We start from the raw sequence: 25,754 nt of genomic DNA, 5'->3' as shown, positions 1-25,754 counted from the left end.
CAGTCCCCGCCCCCCGCACCGCGCAGCTTCCTCTGTCGGACGCGGTCCCGCCCCGTCCCCGCCCGCGCGCTGGCGGCAGCCCCCTCCCCCAACAGGACACAGGCCCAACCCCCGGGTCCCCACCCCCAACATGACACAGGCCAGTTCCCCCGGGTCCCCAGCGCGCGCAGCCGTGCCTCCTCCACCACGCCGCCCTCCAAGGCCCACCGGGCCGGCCCCTCCCTGTTCCGCCTACTCCCGGTGGCGCCCCCTCGGTCCCCGTCCCCCTTTCCCGGACTGCGGACGCACCGGGGCGCAGTGGAAGGATCAGACGGCCTCGGGGCTCTGCAGGAGACCCCTACCAGGCGCCAGGAATGGGGATCAGGGCGCCCCGGTCCCCCGGGCCTCCCAGCTCTGGGGCGCGCAGGGCCCGGGATCCGCGTCACCGCTGCGCCCCGGCCTGGCCGGCGCCGTGCACTTCAAGGCCGGGTTGTAACTGCGGGGTCACATCACATCCTTGTCGCGCCTGGGGTGCTTCTGACCCCACGTTCTGCCTTTTAAAATTAAGTCCGCTCTCCCCCGGCTGCTAGACCACCTGGGTCCCGTCTGTGGGGTCACTGCGGTGACGCAAGGTGCGCTCGGGCCCCCTTTGCACCCGGAAAGGCTGGGCCCGGAGCGCAAGTCCTGTGGAAAGAACCTCGCAGAAGTAGCCCCATTACCCAGGGGTGGGCCGCAGGGGCCGGGGTCCATGCCCTGGGAGACCCCTCACTCGGGCAGACCCAAACTTCCAGAACAAAACCCTAGCCAGTTCGCGTTTTCTGGGGGTGCGGGTTAGAAGGAGCCACGGCCACAGAGGGAACCCAGAACCCAGATGGAGTCCCTTTCGTTGACTCCTAATTTCGTGGAAATGCGCGCGCCTCCCCAGCAAGGTGCTTTGAAATGTCCGCTTTTCCGTTGCAAACTAGGCATTACTTTTTCCTTTTCCACCTGTCTCCAGGGACGCTTCGTGGGTTCTACTCGGCCTGAGTTTGCTTCTGGGAACTTCCGGGTTCCAAGCAGCAAATGCCTTCAAACCCAATATTCTACTGATCATGGCAGATGACCTTGGCATTGGGGATCTTGGTTGCTATGGGAACGATACCCTGAGGTATGCGGGTCCTGCTGTTTTGTTTGTGTGTGTTGGTGGGGACTGTATTTGCATTCAAACTCTTTCTGCTCTGCCTGCGCTGGAAATTCCTCAGTGAATCAGATCCCAACACCGAAAAGTTTTTTGACGCGGAAACAGGATCCCAAACTTCCCAAACAACACGAGCTAATGGCCAACAAGAAATTCTTGAGACATCTTTGGTGCAAAAAGGTGATCTTATTAAAGGACAGGGACAGGACCCACAGAAAGAGCTGTGTGATGAGGGGGAGGGGTGAGCGGTTAGGGGAAGTCAAAGAGAGGCCCCCAGAGGGACTTTGATCTGCTAAGGAGGATTCCTGAGCTGCCGGAGGCCTGGCTATTGTCAAGCAGAGACTGTCTTCCCTTGGAGACCGGAGGCGGTTCCTGGAGAGACGTGTTCCTCTGTCCTGACCTCAAGTACCTGTCCATGGGCTGCAGGTTGTAAGGAAATGTCCTATCTACCGTTTCTTTCTTGCCTTTCTTCCCCACTTCTCGACGGAGGGGAAGGCGAGGTTGGGGCTGCAGGAAACAAGTCTATGGGTTTCTGGAGATGCGGCCATTGATAATGTTGCCTGTTTCTTGTCATTTACTGAGACAGACGGAGACTCATGTCTTGCACGGCTGTGATCTCTATCCGTTAACAGTGGTTTCCTTTCCTTTGCGTTTGAGCATCAAGGGTGCCTGAGGAATGTCCCACATGTCCCACTAGGCAGGGAGAGGTGTGCAGGGCGTCCGTTCGCCCTCTGCTCCTCATCAGATGGGTAGGAGGGTGGGCGGATGTAAGAATGGACGTAAGGATGGACGGACGAATGATGGACGGATGGACGGACTGGTGGATGGATGGAAAGTTGGTGGATAGCTGGATAGATGGATGAAAGATGTGTAGACAGATGATACATAGATTTGTAGATAATTAGATACATAGTTGGACTTTTGGATAGCAAACTGAAGAGAACTTTCTGTCAACTGTAAAAAGTAGGTCAAAGCTAATAAAATTTTCCTTAATTGGTGGAATGTTATAAGCCCTTTGCAAATCACGTTCATAGCTTAACCAAAAAAAAAAAAAAAAACAAGAGAGAGAAGAAAGTTAATTTCTATGATTGGATTATTGAAAATAACCAGCACAGCACAGAATCTAACAAGGACACTTATATTTCAGTTGGTTGCAATTAACAGATGAGTCAAAAGCAGGCAGAGCTATCTTGAATGACAATGATGCACATTCTTTGGAAACAGAGGCGGGGCAGGGTCCTGGCACTGGCCCAGAGGAGCAGGGGTCTGATTCGGCCTGGGGTGCCCATAACAGCTTGCATAGAAGGGGATGACGGATGCTCCCTGCCTTTAAATAGGAACAAATCAATCCAGAGAAAGGCTGCTCTGGTCACGAAGTGCATGAGTGGGTATCATCTATTGGAAAATCGGGATTAATCCACGATGTGACCCCCATAGCTAAGATGCTTCCGGCACAATCCCCAGAACACCACATGCTGGATTTCTAAGTCACACGGATTTGCCCGGAAGCCCTCCTCGGGCACTTTCTAGCTCCATGACCAAGGGTGAGGGGCTCAACCTCCAAACGTTGCTTGTCTCCTTGCCCACGCGGAGATCACCCCGCCGACTGAGAAATCCCCAGGACGAAAGCTAACACAGGGTGGCCCAAAACGCAGCTTCTCACAGTGATTACCTCTGAAATCCTACGGTTATATTCCTGTACCAGCTCAGAAGTTTACGCATTAGCAACAAACCTCTTTTGAAAACATTCCTCCTGCTCATTACCCTGATGCTTCACTGGCTTTGAGGATTTTCATGAATATATTTCATTTCTCATTTATTTTTAGACAACACGAACCGTGTTCTTTTTTTTAATATATAGTTTATTGTCGGTTCGTTTCCATATAACACCCAGTGCTCTTCCCCCACAAGTGCCTCCTCCATGACCATCACCCCCCATCCGCTTTCCCCCTCCTCCTTCAGTCCTCGGTTTGTTCTCAGTGTTCAAGAGTCTCTCATGGTTTCCCTTCCTCCCTCTTTCCCTCTTTCCCCTCCCCATGGTCCTCTGTTAAGTCTCTCCTGTTAGACCTATGAGTGCAAACATATGGTATCTGTCCTTCTCTGCCTGACTTATTTCACTTAGCATGACACCCTCGAGGTCCATCCACTTTCCTACAAATGGTCAGATGTCATTCTTTCTCATTGCCATGGAGTACTCCATCGTGAATATATACCACATCTTCTTGATCCATTCATCAGGTGATGGACACTTAGGCTCTTTCCATGATTTGGCTGTTGTAGAAAGTGCCGCTATGAACATTGGGGTACATGTGCCCCTATGCATCAGCATTTCTGTATCCCTTGGGTAAATCCCTAGCAGTGCTATTGCTGGGTCATAGGGAAGTTCTGTCGATAGTTTTTTGAGGAACCTCCACACTGTTTTCTAGAGCGGCTGCACCACTTTACATTCCCACCAACAGTGTAGGAGGGTGCCCATCTCTCCACACCCTTGCCAGCATCTATAGTCTCCTGATTTGTTCATTTTAGCCACTCTGACTGGTGTGAGGTGGTATCTCAGTGTGGTTTTGATTTGTGTTTCCCTGATGCTGAGTGATGTTGAGCATTGTTTCATGTGCCTGTGGCCATCTGGATGTCCTCGTTGGAGAAGTGTCTGTTCATGTCTTCTGCCCATTTCTTTCTAGGATTATTCATTTTAACATGTGCCATGTTCAATCAAAGGGACCAAAACAAAACCAAGACTGAAACCAAAAACGTGTTCTTCACAACATGTAGCACCATTCAAGTTAGAAAGAAAGGTCTTAGTGCAACGTTCGCAGGATGCTCTCAGTGGTGGTCTGGATGCATCTCAAGTTCTTGAAGCTGACAAAGCACAGTCGGGCTGCAGGACACCCACCGACTCACACACATCCCAGCTCAGGTTACTGGTGTCCTCTCTGCATACAACGTATCGACGAGGACCCTCTGGGACACCCAGAACCCACCACTCGCAAGCAGTCACTGTCCCGGGGCTTGGCCTGTGCCTTACGTACAAGGAAATAGTGTGAACTAGCGCCATGACTCAGCCCGGGGCCGCCCATCCCTCTCCACAGAGCCACAGTCACGTCTGCCTTCTCCTCCTATAGCGTTGGGAGAACCTCAGATGCTCTTCTCCGCAGTAGATAAGGGTCGTGGACCACACTCCACTCCCAGTACCCTCCACCAACACACTTAATCTCAACTAGGAAGCCCCCAACCCATTGCCTCCAGTACCCTCCCAAGATCCCTTTCACCTGGAGGCCATTGGCTTTTGGACCACTTGCCTGCAAGGAAGTTTTAGGTATTGGTTTTTGCAGATTCTGTTCCATCCAGCCAGGGGGCTTGCTCTTTGTGTCTTCTCTCTCTCTCTAACCCACTTGGGCTCTGCTATTTATAACCCATCCACACAAAACCTTGGTGGTCTAGGCTGGGTACTAGGGGTACTCCTTCTCCATTTGATGGGGAAAAGCATTTCCCAATTGTGGAAGAGAGCTCATGGAGCAGCAAAGAGTATCATGGGAAGCTTGTCCCTGGCCCCCAAGACCATGGTGGGCTCAGACGGTGGGTCTACATGAAGTGCATCGGGATCCAGCTGAGGACCCCAGGACGAGGGCTCCATGTTTTATAGCAAGCAAAACTCAACGCATGCACTCATGCTGGTTGTTTTGGGGGTGGCTTTACCTGCTTCTACAAGACCCTATAACCAACTACTTCTGAAACCCTACAGAAATAGTGACGCATTCTGTGCCAGTACCTCTCGGTGTGTGGATTCCCACAAGCAGAATGCCTGTCCCCTTCCTGACAGTGATTGTTTGTGTGTGGTTTGCTCAGGACCCCCAACATCGACCGGCTTGCAGCGGAAGGCGTGAGGCTCACCCAACACCTGGCGGCCGCCCCCCTCTGCACCCCGAGTAGATCTGCCTTCCTCACGGGCAGGCACTCCTTCAGATCAGGTTGGTGCTTTGGGGACAGTCGAGAAAGGGGTCTCTCTACGGCCACTCAATTATCATCTTCAGTATTATTAGCGATGCGTAGACTCAAGGAAAATGGTGCGAATATAATCTACAGAGGCATCATCTTGTAATTATATACAGATTACTGTGTTTGATGTAGTCATCAATGAGTAGGTTCGTTGGGAATTCAGAGGCGGAAGCTCTCCGAGGGTAGTTGATTATGTTTGACACTGTGTTTAGTTGTCTAAATATTTTAGTCAATCTTGTCGTGCAGTCGTGATTTCAGACAGGCTCTGGCTGAGTGTGTAGGGGCTGAATGATCCTCCCTAAGGATCCTACATCTTAATTCCCAGAATCAATGAATGTTCCCTTACCAGCAAAGGCGACTTTGGAGATGGGATTACGTTGAGGATGTTGAGCTGGGAAAGTTATCGTATCCAGGTGGCCTAGTGTCATGACACAGGTCCTTATAAGGGGAAGCAGGAGGGTCAGCGTCAGAAAAGGACAAGGAAGAGGTTGGTGTGATAACTTCAAGGATGTAGGAAGGAGCCCTGATTTGATTCTCAGCACCTGCTTCCGTTAAATGCATGCACACCCTGTGACCCAGCAGTTCCTAAGCATGTGCCCAACATGTCCACACGTCCTACAAAAGATGACATGGAGATGTTCCCAGCAACACTGTTTGTAAGATGCAAACATGGAGACAGCTCATCGCAGAAGAGTGGGTTAATAGCCTGCCGCCTTCACGTACTGGAATAGTGTGTTAGGCTGTTGCAGCCGCCACACGGAGCACCGCAGGTGCAGGAGCCTAAACAACGGAGATGGCTTTTCTCACCAGTCCTGGAGGCTGGGAGTCCAAGATCCAGGCGGGGCTGAGGCTGCTTCCTCCTGAGAGCTGTGTCCTGGGCGTGTAGACGCCAGGTTGTCCCTGTGTCCTCCCATGGTCTCCCCTCTGTGCATGTGTGTGTTCCCATAGTTTCTTATAAGGACACCAGTCCTATGGGATCAGGGTCCACCCCAATGACCTTAATTCACCTCCTTAAGACCTTGTCTTCAAACATAGTCACATTCTGTGGGGATAAGGGTCAGGTCTCCATGTGCTAGATACTAGTAACAGCCACTCACCCCACCAAATTGTGACAACCGAAAATGCCTCCAGACATTGCCAAGTATTCCCTGGGGGGCAGAGTTATCTCTGGTTGGGAAACATAGATCAAGGATAGATGATAGATAGATAGATAGATAGATAGATAGATAGATAGATGATAGAGAATAGATGTATTGATAGATGACAGATTAATAGATTCATAGGTGGATAGATAGGTAGATCAATGATAGAAACACATGAGCAGATGGATGGATGAGTAGATGGATGAATTGATAGATGATAGAAACAGACAGATGAATGGATAGCAGGTTGGGCAGATAGATGACAGGTAGATAGATAGGTAATAGATCAATAGATATCAGATAGATGATAGATAATAGATGGGCTAATAGATGGCAGATTAATAGATTGATAGATACGTAGATAGATGATAGAAAATAGAAACACGGATGGATGGAGAGTAGATGGATGGATTGATAGATGATAGAAACAGATGGACAGATGGAAGGATAGGTAGATAGATGATGGATAGATAGACAGATAGATGCCAGATGGATGGATAGATAGTCAGAATCTCCCGGTAAGGCAAGGTTCCTCAGCCTCAGCACCGCTGACTTTGGGGCAGGGTGATTTCCTGCGGTGGGGCGTCCTGGGAACTCTGGGGTGTTCTTCCCCCACCAGATGCCAGTATCAAACCCCCCCCCACACACACACAACGGTGACAACCCACCACGCCCAGGCGCGGTGGCGAGTCCACCCATGTGGGCCAGGTTCCTCCCCAGGTGACCAGCCCTGCTGGAGTCACGTGACTGTGAGCCGTCTGCTCTGCCCCGCAGGCATGGAAGCCCGCGACGGGTACCGCGCCCTCCAGTGGAACGGGGGCTCGGGCGGACTCCCCGAGAACGAAACCACGTTTGCGAGGATCCTGCAGCAGCAAGGCTATGCAACCGGCCTCATAGGTACCCCTGTCGTTCGGTGAGGAGGGAGGTCAAGAGAACCTGTTTCCCTACCAGGCGAAAAAAAAATGTCCTGTGTCAGAACCCAAATTGGGTGCTGGACGCATGTGATCTCTCTTGGGTTTGTCACACTGTTGGAACTTGTATTATTGACAGGCAAATTTTCATTCACTGTCTTGGGAAGTGGCCCTCTTTCCTCCATTCCCAGGCTCTGTTAGGGCTGGACCGCATGCCGTTGACCGCTAACCCCGGTCCCTCAGCCCGTGCATTCAGAAGCGCTGTCCCGCCTCCCAGGAAACAGACATGACGAGGCATCTTCCGCAGCCCCTGGGTCCCGGGAGAGCTGCGTCCAGTCTGTGTGCAGGGGGCTCCTCTTCCGTTCCTCACTAGCTGTTGCACAGACTCTGTGTTCAGGTCAGACGGGGGCTGCGATGGGCTGAACGGGGGGTGATCCCTGTCCCCTCTGGCTTTTAAAACTTCGGGCTACTTCAGACATGGAGATGATGTAGATTTCCTTCTCAGAGTCCCAGAGGCTGAGAAATCCACAATGCAGGGGCTGACAGATCGCGTGCGAACGGAGGACCCTCATCCTGGTCCGCAGATGACTGTCTTCTCACCGTGTCCTCACATGCAAGAAGGGGGGAGGGAGAGCCCCCTTCATTGGGGGATCTGATTCCCTCAAGACCTGATCTGCTCCCACAGATCCGACTTCCAATACAATCAACCTTAGGATCTGGTCTCAACGTAGGAATCCGGGGGAGACACAGGCATTCAGAGCATAGCGGACCCCACCTTTGGGGACATTTCCAAGAACTTGTCGCACATCCACACTCTCACCTTTATTTCTCTTTTCAATCCTAAGTGGAGCAAAGTTTCTTAGCTACCGGAATTGAGTAGAACTTTCCATCAGGAACTCACCACCTTAGGGTCAATGTCCTTGATCCCTTAACTGGATACGTAGGTTTATTTTGTGTTGACTAGAATTGCAGACTTGGGTACTGGTTCCTTCTGTGAATCTTTATTATTCTGGTGCACATGCACCATCTATATTTAGAGATCTATTATTCTCTATGTAATCTATATGCTCAACATATATAATAATAATATGTGTTCACGCTCCGAATGCTAGAGACTGAGCACCTTCCTCCACACTGTTTGTCTCCACCATCCTCACCCTGTTCAAATGTTTTTTCTTCCTTAAATGTCAGCAACGGGGGAAAGGATGATCCGAGCTTGGAGTTAAAACCAACTCCTACAGCTTCTGAATATGCTCTGTGAGTCGTGGGAGGGAGGAGCAAGACAGGGAGCCGGTGGAAATTATGGTAAATAGGACAGTGGAGCCTCTTCTATCCTAGTTTGCAGCTAAATTTAAGGTGGTTGAGGGTCTGGAGTACATGAAATAGAAGGTGCCCATAGGCGGGCGCCTCAATGGTTCAGTGGGTTAAGCGTCTGACTTCGGCTCAGGTCATGATTTCACATTTCGTGGGTTCGAGCCCCGCGTCAGGCTCTGTGCTGACAGCTCAGAGCCTGGAGCTGCTTCAGAGTCTGTGTCTCCCTCTCCGACTTCAGCTCAGGTCTCACAGTTTGTAGGTTCGAGCCCACATCTTGCTCTGTGCTGAGAGCTCAGAGCCCGGAGCCTGCCTTTGGATTTTGTGTCTCCCTCTCTCTCTGCCCCTCCCCCACTCATGCTCTGTTTCTGTCTCTCAAAAATGAGTAACTGTTAAAAAAAATTTTTTTTAATGGCCACCGAGGACCCATTCTTGCATATCTTGCTGGTATTTGATATACAGGCTTTGTCCTGTTCCATCTCAATGGTACTGTTGTCAAAGTCATTGCCTCTGGGGAAAAGTCTGTTATAAGCATTTCTTGCCTCCTAGTGAGTGGACTGAGACAGTTACTTCTTCTCGGTCATAAGGTGATGGAGGAACCAACTCTTGTTACCAAGTGGCTGTCGTTCAAGTAAGAAATATTGGTAAGCTATATTCTGTGAGTTATTTAATAGCAGGATAGTCTAGGGTGGCAAGGTTATTCCTAACAGTCCAGAAAATTTTAAACCTTTAATCTCTTGATAACCGTCATGGATATTTGCAACATTTAGTCATATTTGCAAAGTGTAACGCTCCCATTTAAAAATACACCAACATCCAACAAATTCATTGCATCCCTTCCTTTTTAAAATTTCTAATGTTTCTTTGAAAAAAAAAATTTTTTTTTGTTTCCTTATTTTTGAGGGAGACAGAGCACGAGCAGGGGAGGGGCAGAGAGAGAGGAAGGCACAGAATCTGAAGCAGCTCCAGGCTCTGAGCGCTCAGCACAGAGCCCGATGCTGGACTCGAACCCATGAACCGGTGGGATCATGAAGTTGGACACTTAACCAACTGAGCCCCCCGGGCAGCCCGATGATGTTCCTTCTCTTTTTCAAGTTTTGCCGGTCGCACGTCATCTTTTTCATCGGAACATCCCAATTTCTGGGAAGGGGATCCATGTCAGACAGAGCACGTCTTAGCTCACGTCCTGCTTTCCCCTTCAGGGAAATGGCACCAGGGCGTAAGCTGCGAATCCCGCGCCGACCACTGCCACCACCCGCTGAACCACGGGTTTGCCTACTTCTACGGCATGCCTTTCACACTCGTCAACGACTGTGACCCCGGCAGGCCCCCGGAGGTCGACGCCGGCACGAGAGCCAGGCTGTGGCTTTACACCCAGCTGGGGGCCCTGGGGGCTCTGACCGCGGCTCTCAGCAGGATTTGCGGGTTCGTCTCCGTGTCCCGGAAAGCAGTTCTGGGGGTCGCTGGCCTCGTCTTCCTCTTCTTTGTCTCCTGGTACGCCAGCTTCGGGTTCGTGCGTCGTTGGAACTGTCTCCTGATGAGAAACCATGAAGTCACGGAGCAGCCCATGGTTTTGGAAAGGACGGCGCATCTCATGCTCCAAGAGGCAGTTTCCTATATTGGAAGGTAACAAAACCATCTCCTTCGATTTTATTTTGTTTATTTTTTAAAAACTTTTTTAAATTTATTTTTGAGACAGAGAGAGACAGAGCGTGAGCAGGGGAGGGTCAGAGAGAGAGGGAGACACAGAAATGAGGCAGGCTCCAGGCTCGGAGCTGTCAGCACAGAGCCCGACGTGGGGCTCGAACCCACGAACCGTGAGATCATGACCTGAGCTGAAATCGAGGTGGAGAGCCGGACGCTTCCCCGACACAGCCCCCGAGTTGCTCCAAAAACATCACATTTTAAAGAGGAGGTGACTTCTCAGAGCACCCGAGTCTCTTTATCATCTTTGGGGTTTCCTCAAGCCGCCTCCATGGGGAGGTGGTTCCCAGGGGCTCAGGTGGACCAAATATGTCGAAACAGGTGCCATATCTGAAGAGTGTTTTTCTCCTTTCAGAAATAAGCACAGGCCGTTCCTCCTGTTCGTGTCCTTGCTCCATGTGCACGTCCCCCTGGTCACCACCAAGCCGTTTCTCGGGAAGAGCTGGCACGGCTTATATGGCGACAATGTCGAGGAGATGGACTGGCTGGTAGGTACGTCAAGGTGCAAGTGAGCCTGCTTCACTCTCGGAGCCCCTGCTCAAGTTCCGTACCGTAAGGGCCACCTCACTGTTAACCGGGTAGCAGTAAAGAATCACGGGGTGTCTGTGGGGCTCAGTCGGTTGAGTGTCCGGCTTCGGCTCAGCTCATGATCTCGTGGTTGGTGGTTTGAGCCCCGTGTCAGGCTCTGTGCTGACAGCTCAGAGCCTGGAGCCTGCTTCTGATTCTGTGTCTCCCTCTCTCTCTGACCCTCCCCTGCTTGTGCTCTCTCTCCATCTCCCGAAAATAAATAAATGTTGAAAAGAACTTTTTTTAAGAATCACAAAAATGGCAAAGAATAGAGAGAAAATTCCCTTATCATTCACATGCTCCTTCAGCCCGGCTGAGTCCTCAGGCTCCTTCTGCACAAAATCATCTTTCTATGAAGTGCGTTATTTAAAGCATCATGAGACATTACCGAAAGGAAAGCAAGAACCTATTGTTCAGGACAACAGATCGATAACATCTTTTCTCCTGTGGCCGCGGCAAAGCCTGGACCGAGCCAACGGGATCATACATTGTATTTGTTTTCACCTTGGAGGGTGGCTGCTACACGGCGTTTCACAGTTCGTGTCAAGTGTATAGAGATTCTTAGAGAGATGTAGACATCTAAATCCTTGCAGGTCTGCGGGATCTCCTGGGAGAATCCTAGGGATGGGATAGACCATGCCAAGAGGCAGCCAACCCCAAAATGGAAGGGTGGATTACATACTGTTTTAAAAACCTGCATTTCCAACTGCATTAACATTTCTACTTTCAGTGCTTTCAATGTGCGTTGGGTCTCCATGGCTAAAGCATGCTTTCGATGTGCATTTGGGTTCCTGTGTTTGGTTTATACATGGGTCTGCCCTCCTGAGCCTTGAGCCCCCTGTGCCAACACCCTCAGATAGATGCTCACAGGGCTGGCTCCCCCTGTCCCAACAGGGGTCTCCCACCAAACCGTTTCTCGCCAGGTTGCCACCCCCCCCCCAACGTACTCATCATAGACACATGTGCATGCCTACCATGCATGTTCAGAACGGTGTATGGCGTTGGGCGTTTATTAGGTTTTCTGCTTTGCTGATACCTTTGTAAGCAAGATTCTGGATCCTGTGGCATCAGAGAAATCACATAGGTGATGACAGTTGGTGGTAACATACATAATGGCGGTCTCCGGTGACTGCAGTATCCACTGTGGAGACTTCCTAGCAAGAAAGGGGAACTTTGCGCTGAATTCACTGATGCTGGATTACTGGCTGTCTCCTGAGATGTTCTGTTTTTCCTTAAGGTGAAATCCTTCAGGCCATTGAAGAAAACGGTTTGAAAAACACGACATTCACGTATTTCACCTCTGATCACGGAGGACATTTGGAGGCAAGAGACGAACACAGCCAGCTGGGGGGATGGAATGGAATATTCAAAGGTGAGAAAAGGCAGATACACTGTCCACGAGATGACTCCTAGCCATGGAGACGGGAGGTCAGGCAGAAGGGGAAAGAGGGAGTGTTTGCTTGCTTGCTTTCTTAATGTTTTTAATTTTTATTGATTTTTGAGAGAGAGAGAGAGAGAGTCACCGTGAGCTGGGGAGGGTCAGAGAGAGAGGGAGACACAGAATCTGAAGCAGCTCCAGGCTCTGAGCGGTCAGCACAGAATCCGAATGCAGGGCTCGAACCAACGAACCGTGAGATCACGACCTGAGCCCAAGTTGGACACTCGACTGACTGAGCCCAGCGCCCCTCTTTCTTTCTCTTTCTTTCTTCCTTCCTTCCTTCCTTTCTTTTTCTTTCGTCCTTTCTTTCTCTCTTTATCTCTCTCTCTTATTTATTTTTATTTTAGAGAGAGTGAGAGAGAAAGAGTGTGAGCAGGGGAGGGACACAGGGAGAGAGAATCCTAAGCAGGCTCCACTCTCGGCACAGAGCCCAACACAGAGCTAAATCCCACAATCCTGGGACATGACCTGAGCCAAAATCAAGACTCAGATGCTCAACCCACGGAGCCCCCCAGGTCCCCCAAGAACGTGTGCCTTCACAGGGGGATTTCTTAAGTATCTTGTATTCACCAAATTCTACCAGGTGCCCATAGGGAGAACAAAAAGACTCCTGACCTTCCCATAAAGAGTTTGCATTTTAGTAGAAGAGAGAGATGCACAAATAAATGATTAAGACAAAATCAATGCCATCCAAAATAAAAGATAGCACCATAACTGTCACCCTAATTATATGGGTCCTTGTATTTCACTATGTTATGCGATACTGAGCACCTCATAACTTTCATCCTGCCATTCTTTAAAGTCTGACACAGCCACTCCACATGATTCATGAATTCCATATTTATGAATTCTCCTGCTCACTAAAATTTATCTGTGGCCCCCAAATCCATACTTATGATGCCTTTGCAGTCTTGAAATAAAAATATCAGTCACCTGACATGCACATTCCCAGCTGAGGTTGGACGAGGCGACCCTGTGCCTATATTGCGTCTCTCTGACTATGAAGACGGGTCTCTTTCGTGGTTTTTGTGGTTTTGTTTGCTTTTTGTTGGTGACTTTGCTGCGTCATGTGGCTCATGACCACAATCCCGAAGGCTGTCCTGTGTCCAGGACAAAATCAGTGAGTTTGATCGGTTTCATGCAGACATGCATTCTAACACTGTTCGCTGTGAGTTCAATGTCAATGAATCACAGGATCTACTCAGTAAGGTGTCTTTGAACAAAACACACAGAAATATGACAATTGACTGATGAAAACATAGAGACCAGAGTCTCCCTGGACAGATCACGGATAGATGATAGGATACATTGATTAATAGTTAATGACATAGCTGATGGGCAGATAGTGGATGGATAATAGAGATAGAAGGTAAAGACAAAGATGGAGAGATGGATAAATGGATGGATGGATGGGTGGGTGAATGGATGGACATACAGTAGATGGATGGATGGACAGATGGACAGGTATATGGATGGATGGGTGGGTGATATAGAGTAGATAGATGGATGGATGGATGAGTCGGACTGTGAGATCATGACCTAAGCCAAAGTCAGACGCTCAACCGAGACACTCAGGTGCCCCAATGTTTATTTATTTTAGAGAGAGAGAGAGACAGTGCGTGAACAGGGGAAGGGCAGAGAGAGAGAGAGACAGAGACACAGAATCCAGAGCAGCTCCAGGCTCCGAGCTGTCAGCACAGAACCCAACAAAGTACACAGAAATATACCCTCTGGCTGATGAACACATAGAGACCAGAGTCTCCCGGGAACCGAGCCGGGAGCTGGGGTTCAGTGTCGGCTCACTGGGTGTTTCTGGCGACTGTGTAGAACATCACTCCAGGGAAAATGAGAGTTGGCCATCAGTGATCCTGTCCCTTGGTAGTGGATTTTCCCACGGTTCCTCCATGTTCATGCCCAAGATGTAACAGGTCCATTTGTGGTGGATTCTTACTGTTTCCAGTAGTATGTTCTACAAACAGCTGAAACCTTGGATTCCGACTGTGGGACCCGGAAGAGAAAGAATACCCACCAATCCACTCCCACCGTTCAGAGCAGAGACCAGAGACAGAGGAGGGAAGCTGCTGATTTTCAGTAACTCCTAACACAGCGACAGAAAATGAACGAAGCGCATTCTAATTTGAACTGTCGCAAAGCACTTTATTTAGCGCGATTCTGAACGCATCTTCCCTGATTTAGACTCTCCTTCTGTAACACAGGAGAATATGCTTTAAGTCTCGTATCCAGAGTTTCTAGGCAATGCAAGCATGTGGCTCCGTGCTCAGGATTACATGCGTTTCCCCCAAGAGCCAGCCTGGGTCAAACACTGCCAGGCAGCCCGGAAATGGGGACGAACCAGGAAAGGGGTAAAGGAGCAGGTGGACCGGATGGTGAGCAGGTGCGAGAGGAGGAGAGGTGGGGGAGGGGCCGTGGTCCCAGACCCAATTCCCGGTCCTTCCAGAAAGAAAAAGGATGGAGACAGATGGGGGTCACGAGCCGTGCACGGAGTGAAATTCCAGAACCGTCACATCTCTGAAGCCGCGCACTGCACGACCCTTTGATCCGGCGCTCGCGAGCGCCCCCTGAATCGCAAGGGGAGGCCATGCACCCTCCACGTGCCCGTGGGGAGGTGATGAGGTTCTGGAATTATTCCCACAACCATTTCTGGGACACGCAGGCTGCCACGGTGTGCGTTTACGGGCGTGCGTGCCCAGAGAAGCAGGTGTGCCCTGGTGTGCGTGTGGATGACCCCACTGGCTGGACAGCCCTAACGGCCCTTCCTTACAGGCGGCAAAGGCATGGGGGGCTGGGAAGGCGGCATCCGCGTCCCGGGGATCTTCCGGTGGCCTGGGGTGCTGCCGGCCGGCCGCGTGATCCACGAGCCCACCAGCCTGATGGATGTCTTCCCCACCGTGGTCCAGCTGGGGGGCGGCGAGGTGCCCCGGGACAGGTACGTGTACCATGTGACCTTCTGCTCCCCAATTCCTGACTGCTGTCCGTTTACTGTTTCCCCCACACAAGAGAAAACTGATCACAACGTGAGAACATTTAAAAGGTGGTAGGAGAAGGCCTAACAACATAAAACAACTCCGTAAAACATGATTAAATACACGATTTGGTCCATTGACTGGTTTTGGTCTTTGGGTAAAATGTGATTACTCAGCATAACCATCAGTAGATTAAAGTAGGAGAAGTCGGTCCGTTAAAAAACATCCCCTATGATTTCCTGAAAACGCAGGCTTGCCCAAATGTGGCTGAGACTGTGACGGCATGCTTTCAAAATGATTTGTCACCTCGATGTCTGCATGTTACCAAAGGTGCATGCTCACACCTGGTAAAAACAAAGAAGTAAATATTTTTTTTAAATGTTAACATTTATTCCTTTTTGAGAGTGAGATAGACAGAGCGTGAGTGGGGAGGGGCTGAGAGAGAGGGAAACACAGAATATGAAGCAGCTCCAGGCTCTGAGCTGTCAGCACAGACGCGGGGCTCGAACCCACAGACCGTGAGAGCATGACCCGAGCTAAAGTCAGACACTTAGCCAACTGAGCCCCCCAGGCGCCCCAAGAAGTAAATATTTTCCTAATCATTTGGTTTTACTCCAATGAAGATGACTAATAAAAACTTCTGAATAAAAAAAGACAAAGGCAATAGTATATGTGCAGGTATGTGTTTGTATGTTTATAAAATAAGACCTTGATTTTAACGACTTGGCTCATGCAATTGTGGAGTCTGTTAAACTGAAATCCTCATGTCAGGCCAGCAGGCTGGAAACGCAGTCAGAATTTCCGTGTCAGAGTCTTGAGGCAGAATTCCATCTTCTCTGGGAATCCTCAGTCTTTGTTCTTGTCAGCTTTCAACTGATTGGGCGAGGCCCACCCTCATGCTCAAGGGTGCTCTGCTTTGCGCAGAGTCCACTGACTGTGGATGTTAACCGTATCTAAAAATAAACGCTTTCACAGTAACCCTTAGGGGTGTTTCACCAAATCACCATCACAACCAGGATACAGTTAAAATAAAAGGAAAAATAATGACATTTCTACATTCAGTTCAGATTAAGGACTTTTTAAAAATGTAAGTTGTTTGTAAGGAAGAGTCTGCAGGACACGTGGCCATTACTGGCTTCCCTTGTCCAGCTCCTATAGACATGTGACAACATGTCTTGGAATCTGTTACGATTTTAAACCATGAATTATGTGATGATTTTGCAGCGTTAACACTCAAAGCAGGGGCTTGGGCAGTGCAGCCAGAATTTAAGATGACTTTGTGTTAACATTCGCGGTGGGTGGTGTGTGTGTCTGAGTGCACGCCTCTCTGTAGTTCTGCATAACAAACGACTCCACAGCTGAGTGGCTTTGTGTCTAAAACGGCATGCATCTTGGTCAGTCACTTCCAGTCGGCATGATATTGGGGAGAGAGCTCATCTCTGCTCCTCTTGGCCTCAGCGGGGACCCCTGCAAGCGTGGAGCTTTCTGTTCCAGGTGCAACGCAGCACCAGCAACCTAGATCTGATTCCTTCCTGTGTCTCTGACCGAATCAGGGTGATCGATGGCCGCAGCCTGGTGCCCTTGTTGCAAGGGACTGTTGAGCACTCAGCACATGAGTTCCTGTTTCATTACTGTGGGCAGCACCTGCACGCAGCGCGCTGGCACGAGAAGGACAGTGAGTACATGCCCGTCGTTGGTGGCGGGGGGGCCTTGCCTGAGTCAGGGTTCTCCTGAGAAACAGAACCAAGCGTGTGTAGGATGGATGGACAGATGGGTGGATGGGTGCATGGATGGATGGAGGGTAGATGGGCGGTTGGACAGACGGAGGGAAGGGTAGACAGGTGACAGGCATGATGGGTAGATACAGATGATGGATAGAGGATAGGATACATTGATTAATAGTTACTGAGATGGATGATAGGCAGATAGTGGATGGATAGAGATAGAAGGTAAAGACAGATAAAGATGGATGGATGGATGAGTAGTTGCATGGATGGATGGGTGGATGAGTGAATGGATGGATATAGAGTGGATGGATGGATGGACAGATGGACAGGTATATGGATGGATGGATGGGTGGTAGAGAGTAGACGGATGGATGGATGGACGAGTCTATGGATATAGAGAAGATGGATGGATGGATGGGTGGATGGACAGATGGATGGAAAGGTACACAGTTGATAGATGACAGATAGATGATGGATGATAGGATAGATTGATGAATAGCTAATGGGATACATGGATGATAGGTAGATACTAGATGGATGTGATAGAGACAGAAGATGAAGCCAAATGTAGATGCACAGATCGATGGGTGGATGGATATACAGTACATGGATGGATGGGTGGGTGGGTACTGGATGGATGGATTTGTAGATAAATGATAGCTGATAAATGTGTGGTTACATGACAGAGGGATGATGGATAGATGACAGGATATATTGATTGTTAATGGGATAGATGGATGATAGGTAAATAGTAGATGGATGGTGACAGAGACAGATGAAGACAGGTGTAGATGGGTGGATGGAGAGAAACAGAGAGATTTTAAAGAATTGTCTCCTGTGGCCATGGGGACTGGCAGGTCTGAAATTTTCATGACCAACGAGCAGCCTGGCGTGGGTGCTGCCATCTTGAGCCCAAACCCAGGCAGAATCTCCATGTTTTTCTCTCGAGGCAGAATTCCTTCCTCTTTAGGGGCCCTGTGTCTGCTTGCTGCTATGTCCTTCAACTGATTGGGTGAGGCCCACCCACCACGAGAAGGGGAGTTGACGTGTAGGCAAGTGTTTGACCACGTGTCTGGGCGCCACAGCCTGGCCACGATGACACAGAAAATTCACCAGACACGCCGCGGGTCGTTCCTCCTTACCCTTGACCCTGTCCTGTAATTGTTCTCCCAGGACCCTCACTGTGCACTCTGGGGTGAGTGCCTTGGCCTCACCCCCAAACAATGATTTGACGAGCTGCTTGGTGTTTCTTCTCTCCTCTCTTTCCCCTGGAGTGGGGTGTCCAGGATTTCTCCGCCCTCACCACCTCCCCATTTGCCTTCAGGCGGAAGACTCTGGAAGGTCCACTTCATGACGCCGCGTTTCCACCCCGAGGGGGCGGGCGCCTGCTACGGCCAAGGCTTGTGCCCCTGCTCCGGGGACGGCGTGACCCGGCACAGCCCGCCTTTGCTGTTCGACCTCGCCAGGGACCCTTCGGAGGCGCGGCCCCTGTCCCCCGACTCGGAGCCGCAGTACAGCGAGGTGCTGGCCCGGGTGGGCGGGGCCGTGGACCGGCACAGGAGGACCCTGACCCCGGTGCCCCCCCAGTTCTCCCTGAGCCACATCGTCTGGAGGCCGTGGTTGCAGCCCTGCTGCGGGACCTTCCCCTTCTGCGCGTGCACGGAGGCCGGGGACCCCGCGAGGGCTGACCTCACACGGCCGTGACACCTGTCCTCAAGGGCAGGTTGGCCAGCGAGCGGGGAGAAAGGATCGCTCATGCCCTGTTGCTGGGAATGCAGACTGCACGGCCGCTGTGCAGAACAGGAAGGCGGCTCCTCCAAGAGTTAACAACATAAATAGCTTCCAGTATAGAAATCCCACTCCCGGGATTCACTCAGAGGAAATGGAAAGTTCTAGAAGCCGAGGATCCGTAGTGGCTGCCGTGGTCTGGGGGACCCGGGGACAGGGGTGGTCAGAGGGCACGAGCGTGCACTTACAAGGGTCTGCACGTAGAAGACAGCGCGGAACACTGTTGTGTACTTGAACTCTGCAAACAGTAGACGCCAACTGCACACAGAAGGCGATCACTTTCATGACAGACACGTCCATCCAATCATCATCTCATGCACCCTAAATACCTATAATTTTGTCCCTTCTCCCCCAATAAAGCTGGGCGATAAATGTTTTAAATTTATTTAATGTTTGTTTATTTTTGAGAGAAAGACAGAGACCGAGAGGGAGACATTGAATCGGAAATAAGATCCCGGCACAGAGCCTGAGGCGGGGCTCAAACCCACGGACCGCAAGATCATGACCTCCGCTGAAGTCACATGCTTAACCGACTGAGCCACCCAGGCGCCCCTGGGAGATAAGTGTTTTAAATCTCCTTCAAATGCCACGACTTGGCCGAGGGGCCCCAGAGAATTAGCATGGAGAAAAGCAAAGGCTGCGATTCCCTTTCTGCAGGATGTTGCAGGGAGGGGGGGTCTCCACTCTCTGATCTCCAATAGAAGACAATCCCAGTGGACACCCAGTAATCCCCCCTCCCCCGGTCCTAATCATGTCCCAAAGCTCGGGGGATAGCAAAGCACGGATCTCCGCTTTCTGTCCCCATTCACCTTAAAGCGTATTTGGGATGGCATTGCTTCCGGGGACCGCCCTACAGCAGGGGAGGCAAAAGTATGCTGTGTCCTCTTCTCAGGAAGTATTTTGGGGGCCCCTAGTGGCAGACCCTGAGGACACGTGTCAGGAGGGGGGAAACCCAGAGCTAGCAGGCTCAGGCCAACACCAGGCTCCCCCCGGCTGGCCTCCGCCTCACGGCCTCAACGGGGCTGCGGCAGCTCCAGGCTGCACACAGACACTCCAGGCGGCAGGAGCAAGGGCATTCCTTCCAGGAGAGTCAGGGCCTGTGAAGGGGGTTCTGCAGAAATCCTAACCCCCAGCCCCCCGGCCATCCACGGAAACCACTGTGAGGTTCGCTTGTGTGGCTCAGGCGGTTGGGCCTCCGACTGTGGATTTCGGCTCAGGTCATGATCTCACGGTTCGTGGGTTCGAGCCCCGTGCTGGGCTCTGTGCTGACAGCTCAGAACCAGGAGCTGCTTCCGATTCTGTGTCTCCCTCTCTCTCTCTCTCTACCCCTTCCCCCGCTCATGCTCTCTCCGTCTCCCAAAAATAAATAAAGCATTAAAAAAATTTTTTAAGTAAACTTTAAAAACAGCTTGAACAAAAACAGGAACCACTGGGAATTCAGAAAATGGACTCTTTCAAATGGGCACAGACTTGCCCCGGGGAAAACTCAGGGTTCATATCATCGGCCTAAACGCTGGACCAGCTTTACGGACTTGGCCAAGGTTTTCAGTGCATCATTTTGGTGCCAAATTACTCAATTACACATTTAGCAGCTCTAGTTGGCTGAGCAACACTGGAATTTCTGCAAGAAAGCCCCCTCGGGGCTTTTTTTCCCCCCCCTTTCCTCTTTTGCTTTCTCGGCTGCCGCTTGTGACTGAGTCTTGTTGCGTGAAACTTGTCTGCTCTCACAAAACTCTGCCAGGGTGCCAATCTGCATTATTTTACCGAAAGCAAAACCAAGTCAGAGAAGCGGCCGAGCAGCAGGGGGGGGCCTGGGGGATGTGGAGCAAGACCCCCGGGAAGGGGCTGCCCCGACCCTCAGCGGAGGGTGGAAGGGGGTGGCGCTGAGCCCTGGGGTCCAGGACGGAGATCCGCGGACGCCCCCCTCCGGGTGGGGGTTGGGGCCAGTAGAGCTGATTTGCACCCGACTGAAAGCTCAAGGAAGGCTCCAGCCTGTTGATTTAGTTAAACGTTGGCCACCAGCCTGACCGGTTAGACCGGCTGTGGATTCGGTCATTAAATCAGTGCCCGAGGCCAGACGTGCCTCTCCGGCCCTGTGGCCTCCCACAGGCCCTGGGGCTCCGTCTGCAGGCACAGCAAACCGACTCTTTGCAAGGCTGGTGCGGGGCCCCTAGGGCCGTCCCTCCCCCTCGTCCTTCCGTGAGCTCTGCGTGTGAGCCTGATGGCCCGGAGGGCGGTGCACGCTAATCCCCAAACTAGGGACAGCTCGCAGAGGCAATGGGGCGCCGTCCCTCCCCCTCGCCCTTCCGTGAGCTCTGCGTGTGAGCCTGATGGCCCGGAGGGGGGTGCACGCTAATCCCCAAACTAGGGACAGCTCGCAGAGGCAATGGGGCGCCCACGGACACAGCCGCGCGCTTCCCACAAGAACACAGATGCAGACCCTTAATCTCTCAACAGAAGCCTAGGCTCCCAAATCTTCCAGAGACCCAGCGTAAGACAGGAATCTGCAAAAGCTTCAGGGGAAAAAAAAAAAACTGAAGGGAAAATCTTTATCTTCTTTGGTCAGAAAGAGGCGTTCTGGATGACGTCCAGTAGCCTTGTCTACTTTTTAAAATATAATCGGAGGCGCCTGGGTGGCTCAGTCGGTTAAGCCTCCGACTTCGGCTCAGGTCAGATCTCACGTTCGTGGGTTCGAGCCCCGCATCAGGCTCTGGGCTGACGGCTAGCTCAGAGCCTGGAGCCTGCTTCCGGTTCTGTGTCTCCTTCTCTCTCTGCCCCTCCCCCTCTCATGCTCTGTCTCTCTCTGTATTAAAAATAAATAAAACATTAAAAAATAAAATAAAATATAATCGATAAACGGGCAGAATTCAAACTTGCATGCTTCAAAAGCACCATGAAGAAAGGAAGAGATAAGCCACAGATTTGGAGAAGATTCCCCAATGATTAGGACTCCATAAGAGACAAACATCTAATAAATGGGCAAAAGATGTGCAAGTCAGTCAACTTCTTGGCAGCCCTGCATCCAAACCCCAAACGCACTAGCGCTGGGCTGTTCACAAGCATTCTAAGACCACGCAGTGGCTTCTGCCAAGGTATGACCAAGGGGTTTGGGGAGAACAAAGAAAAATACGTCCTACGTCTATACGCCTTCACCCACCCTACAAAGTCAAAATATCTCCAGGTGTCTCCTGCCTCCAAGCAATAATTTGGTAATATTTGTAGAACAATAAAATGTAAACACACACACACACACACACACACACACAGTCAATCCTCTGTTCTAAGTACCAAAATACTAGTGATCGTGTAGGTCAAATCGCAGGTCTTGGGGACTCAGCTCATACGACTGTGTAGTCCTGACGTGACACAGCACAGGAGGTGGCACTGGCTTCATTCAGAAACACATTGTATTACACCTCCCACATGGACGTTACGTAGAAGCCTCAGAATGTGACCTTGTCGTTTACTAATAAGCACATGTCGGAGTGCCTGCCATACAGAGAACTCAATAACCATGGAAAGAAGGAAGGAAGGAAGGAAGGAAGGAAGGAAGGAAGGAAGAGAGGGAAGGAACGAACGAACAATATAAGACCGGATATATGGGTCATTGGATGAAGAGGGTTATAATGGGATGAAGTGCATGATGGATGCATAGATGGATGATGGGAAGGAGGATGGACGGACAGATGGATGGACGGACGGATGGATGAATGGATGGATGGATGTGTGGATGGACAGACAGATGGACGGATGGACGGATGGACAGACAGATGGACGGATGGATAGATGGACAGACAGACGGATGGATGGACGGACGGATGGACGGACGGATGGATGGATGGATGGACGAACAGATGGATGGATGGACGGACGGATGGATGGATGGATGGACGGACAGATGGATGGTTGAATAGATGAATGGAAGGATGGATGGATGGTGGATGGATGGGTGGATGGATGAATGGATGGATGAATGATGGATGGATGGATGGTAGATGGATGGATGGATGAATGGATGGATGGATGAATGATGGATGGATGGATGGATGGATGGATGGATGGTGGATGGATGGGTGGATGGATGGATGGATGGACGGACAGATGGATGGATGGATGGACGGATGGATGGATGGATGGACGGACAGATGGATGGATGGATGGACGGATGCATACTTGAATGGACAGATAGATGGGTGGATAAACAGAGGTAAAATGGATGCATAAGTGGATGATTTGCAGGGATGGATGGATGGGTGGGTGGGTGGGTGGGTGGATGGACAAACGGAATAAATGAATGAATGTGTGACATTGAGAAACAACGCTAGGAAAATAAACAGCTTCCCTAGAGAGACCTGAGGGAACGTCACACAGGGAGCCATAAACAGTTACATGCCTTTTACTGCCACTGGCCATCCTGGGGGGAAAAACGTGTTGATTTGCATTTACCATATGACACAAATGCAATCTCACTCCTTCCCTCCGTTACATACAAACTATTATTCTGATGCTCAGAGCACACGGACACACACACCAGAAAGGGCACCATATTGCTGTTTCAAATTTTTAATTTTATGCGTTAGCATCCATTCAAATCAGGAGATGTAGACCAGAATGCATAACAGAATTCTGTGTTGAATGTATTCTTTAAGCCAGTGAACCACTGTCTGGAAACAGGAGTTCTCTTCCCTATAGGAGGCAAACCAGACTCGAATATTTGTCGTCTGGGTTCCTCCTTCTTACGTATGTCAGACTTGGGCTCCTGTCGCTCATAGCCTAACACCACAGCACACAACACCTGTCGACTTTCCCCCAAATAAATGTAGTGTTATTCTAATGATTGAGTGCCATCCCGACCCAATCCCTCTAAGGCTGTATCCATATGGCTGTCTTCAATTAGCCCCAAAAGCATCCTGTGTGTGATGTCAACTAAGACCACAGACCGTTAGCCTCCCAGAGCGGAAGGAAACAAAGCGTTACATAACTCACACGGTGCAAAAGCTCACGGCACAACTCGTGTCATAGACTCCCCAGATTCACCTACCCAAGGGCTCCCCTGCTTCACATGATGCGAAATATGGGCAAACACACTTACCAGGTCATAACACAGCCGTTACCGTGTGGCCCAAACCTGGGTACAACACCCACCGATGTTTCACAGTACGTGCAAGACAAATCACATCACAGTCCCCTCTCTAGCTCGGAGATGCCTGTTTTTAATTGCAACTGTGGTGGCCAGAAGCAGCGACCCTATGAGGTATCCGGCGTGCTGCATGAATTCGTAAGACCAGGACACTTCTGGAGATGAGGATTTCTCATGGAGTCAAGCATCCCGTCTCATAAACGTGAGAATTGTTCCCAAAACAGCAGCCTTGACGTGGAGAGCACGGTGACTGGACCCGTTATGTAGGCTGAGGTAGTGATGATTTCCAGCATCACGCAGTCAAGGGGGACGGACTGCCTCTCAACAAAGCGCTTCTGGAGATGCTCCTAGCGTGCAAGAGGCGTCGCCAGAACACCTGCACTGCATGAACCCTTGGTTCTTCCAAACTGAGAAGACGCTCTATCTCCCAAGCTGGCTGCTGTCCCTTCCGTCAGCTCCGCCATTTCCCCCATTGGGCGTCAGCCATCGGCACTCGGCAGTCCCGTTGGGTTTTGCATAAAAGAAATAGCTGTCGGGTTTCTCAGACATGCTCTGCACAGTCTACGTGAGACTCACCCCCAAGCCGTGTGAGCGTCTACCTAGTCTTCGGGGAAAGGGCTTTCCACGCTTGAGGGTTCCTGAATGCATATACGGCGTCCTCAGCTTACGGGCAGAGGTCAAGGTGCAGTGACGTCTAACCCCACATAGGACAGACAGGGTAGCACCTGTGCAAGGCGGAGCTCGTGCTCCTTGGAGCCAGAGCAGGGGGCATGGGCAAGGGTCTACCACAAGTTTAGCACTGCTCCCGTCTGCTGAGAAGAACGGGCTTCTCAGAGGGGGCAGCCAAGAAGGCATGGGCAGCTCGCATCGGGGGCGCTGGGGACGGCTTCAAGCGGGGCTGCGTTATTTCTGTGAGGCACTCAGGTGAGTCAGCCGTAAATCGAGGCACATGGTTGAAACCCGGTTCCGTCTGAAGGGCCTGGAGGAGATGTCCGAGCAACGGGACCATGCAACAGCTCACCGCTGACTCCCGCACGTCGGGCAGCACGCCCGCCCGCCCGTTACTGCAGAAAGCGGTCCAACTTCTCCTGGATGCGGGCGAAGGCGTCCTTCCCCATGTAGTCGATGCGCCCCTCCTCCCAGTGCCTCCTTTCCTCCTCGGGGCTCGGCGCCTCGACCTTCTCTTCGATGGAGATCTCGAAAACGGACACGGCCAGGTCCACCTGGGGAACACAAGGAGACAGGACACGGTTGGGGCAGCCCACACGGACGTAACACCACTTCTGCGTTAGCCACCGGTCCTGCAAACAAATCTCAGCTCTTCCAAACAAGAAACATGCTGCATTCCACACAGTGCTCGGAGAAGATGCCGGTGCTGGCCACCCTGTGTGCCGTCTTATGAAGTGTCATGGCACGTGGGCTCACTTTTCACTACGTGTTTTCATTGCTCGCCACTGAACCGTTCGAGACACACACCAGGACTGATGTAACGCTTCGACCCACCCAAAACCTCAATGTGCTCAATCACCACATACAATCAAACTCCGTGAGATCAACGAATGTTCACCTTATGTGAATAAAGAGCACGTAGTTTGGACGGCCTGGCAAAGCCATTGAAACAACAACCCCAGTGCTTTTCTGCTCAGAAATGGTAGGGTTTCTACCTCATTAGAGCAAAAAAAAAAAAAAAATTAGACAACATATAGACCCACAGAGATGTGCAAACACATACACACACACACCTTTTCTTTGGCACTTAGATGGGTCAACAAAACGAGTAAGTCTGTTTGCTTTCAAAATTTCTTACCAAGAATTAGAAAAAGAGGTGTAAAAATGTGCATGTGGTCATAACACACACACACACACACAGACACACCCACACTAAAGGCG

General features: G+C 50.9%; 2 protein-coding genes across 3 annotated transcripts in view; one reads left to right on the top strand and one right to left on the bottom strand.

Annotated features, from left to right (window-relative positions):
* The window catches only part of ARSD (arylsulfatase D), a 19,715-nt gene extending 606 nt beyond the window's left edge, over nt 1-19,109 (top strand). The window contains exons 2-10 of one of the 2 annotated variants that reach the window (XM_029930207.1): nt 977-1,126; nt 5,003-5,124; nt 7,069-7,191; nt 9,719-10,142; nt 10,576-10,712; nt 12,025-12,159; nt 15,010-15,172; nt 16,763-16,884; nt 18,261-19,109. In XM_029930207.1, the coding sequence (XP_029786067.1) occupies nt 1,071-1,126; nt 5,003-5,124; nt 7,069-7,191; nt 9,719-10,142; nt 10,576-10,712; nt 12,025-12,159; nt 15,010-15,172; nt 16,763-16,884; nt 18,261-18,640 (1,662 nt within the window). In that variant the 5' untranslated portion in view covers nt 977-1,070 and the 3' untranslated portion in view covers nt 18,641-19,109. Of the gene's footprint in view, nt 1-976; nt 1,127-5,002; nt 5,125-7,068; nt 7,192-9,718; nt 10,143-10,575; nt 10,713-12,024; nt 12,160-15,009; nt 15,173-16,762; nt 16,885-17,885; nt 18,176-18,260 lie in introns of those variants that run through there. The other variant, XM_029930208.1, reaches the window with a different exon arrangement.
* Nucleotides 19,110-23,271: 4,162 nt separating this feature from the next.
* The window catches only part of GYG2 (glycogenin 2), a 35,124-nt gene continuing 32,641 nt past the window's right edge, over nt 23,272-25,754 (bottom strand). The window contains exon 12 of the mRNA XM_029930983.1: nt 23,272-25,087. Within this exon, the coding sequence (XP_029786843.1) occupies nt 24,926-25,087 (162 nt within the window). The 3' untranslated portion in view covers nt 23,272-24,925. The remainder of the gene's footprint in view (nt 25,088-25,754) is intronic.

This window comes from Suricata suricatta, chromosome X (assembly GCF_006229205.1).
Source record: "Suricata suricatta isolate VVHF042 chromosome X, meerkat_22Aug2017_6uvM2_HiC, whole genome shotgun sequence".
NCBI lineage: Eukaryota > Metazoa > Chordata > Mammalia > Carnivora > Herpestidae > Suricata > Suricata suricatta.
Note: the sequence above shows the minus strand (reverse complement) of the source record. Positions and strands in the feature narration are given on the sequence as shown.